The sequence below is a fragment of the Ovis canadensis genome, chromosome 2 (genome assembly GCF_042477335.2).
Source record: "Ovis canadensis isolate MfBH-ARS-UI-01 breed Bighorn chromosome 2, ARS-UI_OviCan_v2, whole genome shotgun sequence".
Taxonomy (NCBI): Eukaryota; Metazoa; Chordata; class Mammalia; order Artiodactyla; family Bovidae; genus Ovis; species Ovis canadensis.
Genome location: NC_091246.1, coordinates 76215094 through 76223550, shown reverse-complemented (window position 1 = coordinate 76223550; position 8457 = coordinate 76215094). Strand labels below are relative to the sequence as shown.

The following is an 8457-nucleotide window of genomic DNA, read 5'->3' as shown; positions in this document are numbered from 1 at the left end:
GCTAAGTTTTGTCTTACTCATTGTGACCCCATGGACTGCACCATGCCACAATTCCCTGTCCTTTATTACCTCCCAGAGTTTGCCCAAATCCATGTTCACTGAGCTGGTGAGGCTATCTAATCATCTCATCCTCAGTCATCCACTTCTTTTGCCTTCAATCTTTCCCAGTACCAGGGTCTTTCCCAATGAGTTGGCTCTTTTGCACCAAGTGGCCAAAGCATTCGTGCTTCAGCATCAGTCCTTCCAATGAATATTCAGGTTGATATCCTTTAGGATTGACTGGTTTGATCTCCATGCAGTTCAATGGACTCTCAAGAGTCTTCTCCAGCATCACAACTTGAAAGCATCAGTTCTTCAGCACTCAGTCTTCTTTATTTTCCAACTCTCTTATCCATACATGACTACTGGAAAGTCACAATTTTGACTGTATCGGCCTTTGTCAGCAAAGTGATGTCTCTTCTTTTTAATAAGCTGTCTATGTCATAGTTTCCTTCCAAGGAGCAATCATCTTTTAATTTCATGGTTACAATCACCATAATTTTGGAGCCTAAGAAAATACACTCTGTCATGGCTTCCACTTTTTCCCCTTCCATTTGCCATTAAGTGATAGAACCAGATGCTATGATCTTCATTTTTTGCATGTTGAGTTTTAAGCCAGCTTTTTCACTCTGTTCTTTCACCTTCATCAAAATGCTCTCTAATTCCTCTTTGCTTTCTGCCATTAGGGTGGTGTTACCTGCATATTTCATGTTTTTTATATTTCTCCTGGCAATCTTGATTTCAGCTAATGACTTATCCAGCCTGGAATTTTGCATGATGTACTTTGCATATAAGTTAAAAAAGCAGGGTGACAATATACAGCCTTGGTGTACTTCCTTCCCAATTTGGAATCAGTTGGTTGCTCTGCATCTGGTTCTAACTGTTGCTTCTTGACCTGGATATAGATTTCTCAGGAGGCAGGCAAGATGATCTGGTATTCCCACCTCTTTGAGAATTTTCCACAGTTTGTTGTGATCCACACAGTCAAAGGCTTTAACATAATCAATGAAGCAAATGTTCTTCTGGAATTCCTATGCTTTCTCTATGATCCAACAAATGTTGGCAATTTTCTCTCGGTTCCATTGCTTTTTATAAATCCAGCTTGGACATAACAATGTTTTCAGTTCACGAACTGATAAGGCCTACCTTGAAGGATAATGAGCATAAGCTTACTAGCATGTGAACTGAGTGCAACTGCAAAGTAGTTTGAACATTCTTTGGCACTTCCTTTCTTTAGGATTAGAATGAAAACTAACCATTTCCAATCCTGTAGCCATTGCTGAGTTTTTCAAATATGCTGACTTACTGCATGCAGCACTTTAACAGCATCATCTTCTAGGATTTTTAAATAGCTCAGTTGAAATTTCATCACCTCCTCTAGCTTTGTTTATAGTAATGCTTTCCCACTTGACTTCATATCCAGGATGTCTGGCTCTAGGTAAGTGACCACACCACCGTGATTACCTGGGTCATTAAGACTTTTTTGTACAGCACTTCTGGGTATTCTTGGCACTTTTTAATCTCTTCTAATTCTGTTAGGCCCTTGTCATTCTGTCCTTTATTGTGCCCATCCTTGCATGTAATGTTCCCTTGATATCTCTAATTTTCTTGAAGGAATTTCTATTCATTCCCATTCTATTGTTTTCCTCTATTTCTTTGTATTGTTCACTTAAGAAGGCTTTCTTATCTCTCCTTGCCATTCTCTGAAACTCTCCATTCATTTTGGTTTATTTTCCCTTTATTCCTTGCCTTTCACTTGGCTTCTTTTCTCAGAATTTATGTATACCTATTCATGATTTATAAATTATATATTAATATATTACTTTATAGTACATAAGGGCTTCTCTGACTGGTGGTTCAGGTGTAAAGAATCTGCCTGCAATGCAGGAACCACAGGAACACAGGTTCAATTTCTGGGTTGGGAAGATCCCCTGGAGAAAGGCATGACAACCCACTCCAGTATTCTTGCCTGGAGAATCCCAGGGGCAGAAGAGCCTGGCAAGCTACAGTCCACAGGGTGGCAAAGAGTCAGACACAACAGAAGCAACTTAGCATGCACGCACAGTATATACAGTAGCATGTGCTGTGCTGTGCTAAGTCACTTCAGTCATGTCTGACTTTGTGAGACCCTGCGGACTGTAGCCTTCAGGCTCCTCTGTTCATGCGGATTCTCCAGGCAAGAACACTGGATTGGACTGTCATGCCCTCCTCCATGGGATCTTCCCAACCCAGGGAGTGAACCCACAGCTCTCCCAGCTCCTGCTTTGCAGGCAGATTCTTTACCATTGAGCCACCAGGGAAGCCCATAAAGTAACACATTAATATACAACTTATAAATCATAAACAGGCAGACATAAATTCTATTGTGGGCCCAGTCTTTTTTAATCCATAGAAGATTATAATAAAAATGTTTGGTAACCATTGCTAAATAATGATTTTCCACATATATAAGGAGAATTTATATGTACTATAAGAATATTTTATTGGGGCATAGCAAGCAGCAGCAGCCATAAACTATGAATTTCTAAATAAAATGGTGACCCACTCCAGTACTCTTGCCTGGAAAATCCCATGGATGGAGGAGCTGCAGTCCATGTGGTCGCTCAGAGTCAGACACGACTGAGCAACTTCACTTTCATTTTTCACTTTCATGCACTGGAGAAGGAAATGGCAACCCACTCCAGTGTTCTTGCCTGGAGACTCCCAGGGACGGGGAAGCCTGGTGGGCTGCCGTCTATGGGGTCACACAGAGTCGGACACAACTGAAGCAACTTAGCAGCAATTCATTTGGTACAGCACTTAATACAATGCTAACTAAAGAGAGATTACTAATAAATAATAGAATCTTGAAGTTAGGAAAGAAATTATATATCACCTATTTCAAGTCTCAAACATGAAGTAACTACAAGCTGGAAAGAATAATGTTTTCCATGTCATATGCCTGACTCATAGTGACAGAGCCAAGCACAGATCCCAAATTTCTGAAACCTTTGTCTTTCAACTATTCAACACATAAACATAGATAGACAGAAAGACTGACAAATGTTTAACAAAGTATTCTCCTTGTGACCCTATGGAGAGAAAGAGAATACTAGGTTATCAGCTACTTAATTTCAAAGACCTTTCCCTTTCGTTAAATATCTGTCTTTATATCTTTCCAAGTCAATGGTGGCTCAGAGGGTAAAGAATCTGCCTGCAAAGCAGGAGATCTGAGTTCAATCCCTTGGTCAGGAAGATTCCCTGAAGAAGGAAATGGCAATCCACTCTAGTACTCTTATCTGGAGAATTCCATGGACAGAGAAGCCCAGCCACCTACAGTCCATGGGGTCACAAAGAGTTACACATGACTGAGCAACTAACACACACACACACACACACACACACACAAAACCTATTTTTATTTTTTTCCTTTTTTCTAGCCTTCCCAAAATCACATCCTGTTTTAGAAGAAGGAATAGTGAATTTTCTTTTTTATTATGTTAATTTTTAAGCCACTGTATATGAGAAAAATTCAAACCTGAAGTTAATCCTGCTTTTGTCCATCTCTTCTACCAAAAACAGCCTCTGAACTCTAAATGTCTTTCTTTCTTATCAATAATCCTCTGCAAATAATGCAGCACAAGAAATATGTGCCCAACCCTCCCTGAAGCAAAGATGGGATGAAAAATGCTGAAGAGAAATTTAAAGTATTTATGGAGATTATTCAGACCCGTTTTTAATAACTGTCTTATATCTGTATTGTCCCTTCACATTTTGTAGGATTTAAGAAATCTGATTTTATCTCCTCACAGACACTGGGTCAACCATGGCTATGATACCTAACAGTTTTATCATATATTGGGAAACTGATAACCCTGTTGGGTTGAGAATAGCGAACGTCATACTGCAGATAATCGCTTAGCCAAGTGTCCAGCATAAAGTTAGGCATACACTACCTAATTCTTTTTAGGTCTAACACTTGTAGTCACCTGAAGTGACACAGCCGAGGCCTCATCTTTCCTATTAAGACAGGATCCTGAGAAACGCAGACTTTTCCTCTATGGAGACTTACAGCTCAAGGCATTTAGGGAGTTGGCTAAATTCTTAAAATGACTGGGAGGGATTAAACAACAACAATAAAAACATGCCTCTGGAATGGCCAACGTTTTAGCCACACACCACACCAGGACAGCAAGCCGCTCCTCATTCCTTTCCCTCCCAGGGGCAGAAGAAACTACATTTCCCAGTGGCCCTCAGGCAGCTTCCGGTGCAGCGCGCCGGCACTACTTCCGGGCACATCTTTTACGTCAGTTCATGGGACCTGACTTGGGGCTGGGGCTCATTTTCTTAATATGGGTTCTTTCGCTTCACAGCCCCTTGAGCCGGTCAAGTTCGTTGCGACCCCTGAGGCCACCTCCACCGCTAAGCCCGCACAGGTCACTGCAACCGGAGCGCCAGCCTCTCCAGAGCAAGCCCCTCTATTTAATAACTGCTGGAGCTGTCGCGTGCTCTCCGGGTCGGGGCTGATAGGGGCAGGAGGGTATGTGTACTGGACGGCGCGGAAGCCCATGAAGCTGGGATATCCCCCGGGTCCTGGGACTATTGCGCAGATGATCTTCGGCATCAGTGAGAGTCTGGGCACCACCCTTGGGCCGGGGGAGGAGGGAAGAGGAGATCAGACACGTGGGGCGTGGGGGGGGGGGGGGACGGGGGAGCAGGGGGGCGAGGCACCCCGGTTGGTCACGTGGCGGCAGGCATGCCCTCCAGTAAGAAGCGCGGGGCGGGAAGAAGTAGTTGCTGGGATACTTTTTTTGCTTTGTTTTTTCTTAAATAACACTATATATGTATATATATACTTTTAAGAACTCTAGCCTCAATCTTTTTAATCCTATTGAGAGCTATTTGCGGTCAGACGGCTAGGATGTGACACACAGCCAGTCTTTGATCCTGGGTTTATCTGTCACCAAAACCCATGCTTCTTTTCTAGGTTGTGGAGAAAGCCTGAGTGAGGGCACTTGACCTTTGGCTTTGAAGGTAAACTGTAGACATGGGTTCAGAGCTCACATATGAGGTCTTCTATTGTGAACCCATAGTTATTATTTGTAAGGATACTAGGTGACGGTCAAGATGTCTTCTGGTAAAATGTAGTGATTCTTTTAGCTCTTTAGATCAATTAAGTGAATAGAGTTTTAATTTTTCATATCTCTTATCATCTTTAGATTGCTTAGATCAATTACTTTTTTGCACAGGGAAAGTAACAGAATTTTTTTCTCTCAACTTACCTTTTCTGAGCTTCACTCCTCTATAAGATATCTTCAAGGATTAGAGTTGACATATACGAAAGCACGTGGTACTTTCATAGCACATAAAGTACTGTTTTATTTTACCCCTAGGCATTGCTTGCTGGGGTGTGGTCATCCTGGCAGACCCCAAAGGGAAGGCCTTCCGCACTGGATGAAAGTACCACCAGTGAATTTGTCGTCTCTCCATGTCCCCATGACACACAGAGGAAGAATGGCACTTATAGATGTTCTGGACAGAAATATGGACATTGACAGACTTCAGTCCAGCAGATACTACATGACTGAAAAGACAAACATGGATTGTCATTCATGAGTCATGACTGTTGATGGCGTTCTTCGCAGGTTCCACAGGGACCAATAAATCCCTGAGAAAAGAAAAGAGGTTCTGTGTCTTATTTGAGGAAGGAGGGTATAATTGTAAATATATATATAGAGAGAGGAAGTGATAAACCAAATGGGAAAGTTAGCTAAAGTTATTTTCAGTAGTTCTTTTTATCATACTTGTCCTATAATTGGGTCAGCACCTACTATCCTGGATAGGTATCATATAATATACAGAAGTACATAAAACATGTATGTGCATACTGCTCATACTTCCCAAAGCATTGTCAGATCCACGAACTTTTGAGGGTTTACCCGCTACTCTGAGGAGGTTATGTCATTGGTGGTAAGTGAACATTAAAAAACAGAGGCCTAGTGATATGCCCAGGGTCATTCAGCGATGGTGTTCGGACTTGTTCTTATCTTTCAGAACTAGGATTGTTCCCAGGAAGCAAGAATTACCTTTATGAAACAATTGGATAAGCATAAAAATCAGCATAAAATAAAAAGCTTAAGTAGCAAAATACTTGAGAGAAATTCAAAATCTTTTGTAGTTTTTTTGTGTGTGTGTTTTGTTCTTTTCTCACAAGCACTGGAAAAGTTTCTGTGATGAAACTGAGTTGCTTTTGAGATAAAGACTGAAAATTAGATACTTTATGCCTGAGAGAAGTCTGCTTCCTACTAGGTTTTTAATTATTTTTCTGCAATACTGTGGTTTCTAAAGTTGTGTGTAGCTGTTTTTTTCAGAGCAGACAAATACTCTTCAGCTCAACTGTGAATCACATTGTCTATATTTTGGATGGTAGGCTGAATAAGTAGATACCTTTAGGGCTATTTTTTTGATATTGTATATAAGTGAACAAGTCTATTAAGCCTCATAAATGACAATAAGTCTTGCATTGTCTACAGTAGAGTTCATGGCATGAGTGATTATATATCTATCCAACTGAGAAGGTTTTTCAACATAAAATATTTAAGTGAAATACTAAATTCAGTTATGTGATGTTAGTGAATACAGAAGTGTTAACTTAGAAGGGACCAGAGAGGACCCAAAGTAGGGGACTTCCTTGAGGACCCATGACATGTGTATGCTCATTTGCTAAGCCATGTCTGACTCTGACTGTAGCCCACCAGCCTTTGTCCATGGGATTTCCCAGGCAACAATACTGGAGCGGGTTGCTATTTCCTTCTCCAGGGAATCTTCCCAACCCAGGGATTGAAACGACATTCTCCTGTGCTGGCAGGCAGGTTCTTTACCACTGAGTCACCAGGGAAGCCCCCCATAACACATGATCATCCACTAAAATACCTATGAAGACAGGTTACTAACTGCTTTAAAAGGTGACCCATTCTGTTGAAGGAAAGCTTCAGTCCTAACATTTTCTTAGTTTTAAAACCAAATTACAGCTTGCTCATCTTGGCTTGATTTCCTGGATACATAATGTAACTCTTAAATGTATATATTATAATTTTAGCATGTTTCTCAGGATTCTTACCAGTATGAATCTTTAACCAAATAAAAGCTTTTTCCAAATAAACTTGCCCATAGTATACTGCCAAATTATGTTTGGTAGACTGATTCCAAATCGAGAAAGGAGTATGTCAAGGCTATATGTTGTCACCCTGCTTATTTAACTTACATGCCGAGTACATCATGAGAAATGCTGGGCTGGATGAAGCACAAGCTGGAATCAAGATTGCCAGGAAAAATATCAATAATCTCAGATACACAGATGACATCACCCTTAGGGCAGAAAGCGAAGAAGAAGTAAAGAAGCTCTTGAAAGTGAAAGAGGAGAGTGAAAAAGTGGACTTAACACTCAACATTCAGGAAATTAAGATCATGGCATCTGGTCCCATCACTTTATGGGAAATAGATGGGGAAACAATGGAAACAATGACAGACTTTCTTTTGGGGGGCTCAAATATCACTGGAGATGGTGACTGCAGCCATGAAATTAAAAGGCACTACTTGGAAGAAAAGCTATGACTAACTTAGATAGCATATGACAAAGCAGAGACATCACTTTGCCAACAAAGGTCTGTCTAGTCAAAGCTATGGTTTTTCCAGTAGTCATGTATGGATGTGACAATTGGACTATAAAGAAAGCTGAGTGCCAAAGAATTGATGCTTTTGAACTGTGGTGCTGGAGAAGACTCGAGAGTCCCTTGGACTGCAAGGAGATCCAACCAGTCAATCCCAAAGGAAATGAGTCCTGAATATTCATTGGAAGGACTGATGCTGAAGCTGAAACTCCAATACTTTGGCTGGCTGATGGGAAGAACCAACTCATTGGAAAAGACCTGGATATTGGGAAAGACTGAAGGCAGAAGGAGAAGGGGAAGACAGAGGATGAGATGGTTGGATGGCATCACCGACTTGATGGACATGAGTTTGAGCAAGCTCTGGGTGTTGGTGATGGCCTGGAGTGCTGCAGTCCATGGGGTTGCAAAGTCGGACACGACTGAGCAACTGAACTGAAGTTGGACTCACTTAACTAGGTGTGAACAAAGTACTGTTCTGCCATGTCTAAAGGCAGTTAGGGATAATCTTCCTCCATCCCCTCCGCAAAATAGGTTAGTTAGAATTTGTAGTTAAAATTGTTTCATTTTGTTTTTCTTTTGAAGTGTATTCTGAAATTTGCTTTCATTTCATTTCAGTTCAGTTCAGTTCAGTCGCTCAGTCGTGTCCGACTCTTTGCGACCCCATGAATCGCAGCACGCCAGGCCTCCCTGTCCAGCACCAACTCCCGGAGTTCACTCAGATTCACGTCCATCAAGTAATTGATGCCATCCAGCCATCTCATCCTCTGTC

At 41.5% G+C, this 8457-nt stretch overlaps 1 protein-coding gene across 1 annotated transcript; it reads left to right on the top strand.

The window, feature by feature from the left end:
- The first annotated feature begins 4318 nt into the window (after positions 1 to 4318).
- Positions 4319 to 5700, top strand: DMAC1 (distal membrane arm assembly component 1). The gene is made up of 2 exons (XM_070292224.1): positions 4319 to 4644; positions 5412 to 5700. The coding sequence occupies exons 1-2, from the start codon at positions 4371 to 4373 to the stop codon at positions 5474 to 5476; spliced, it is 339 nt and encodes a 112-aa protein (XP_070148325.1). The 5' UTR covers positions 4319 to 4370; the 3' UTR covers positions 5477 to 5700.
- Positions 5701 to 8457: the final 2757 nt, after the last annotated feature.

What these genes read in the sequence shown, in the direction of transcription:
- DMAC1 (XM_070292224.1), top strand. Translation starts at nt 4,371, where the DNA reads ATGGGTTCTTTCGCTTCACAGCCCCTTGAGCCGGTCAAGTTCGTTGCG. An exon ending in GCAGATGATCTTCGGCATCA is followed by an intron (nt 4,645 to 5,411) that starts GTGAGAGTCTGG and finishes TTTTACCCCTAG; the next exon opens with GCATTGCTTGCTGGGGTGTG.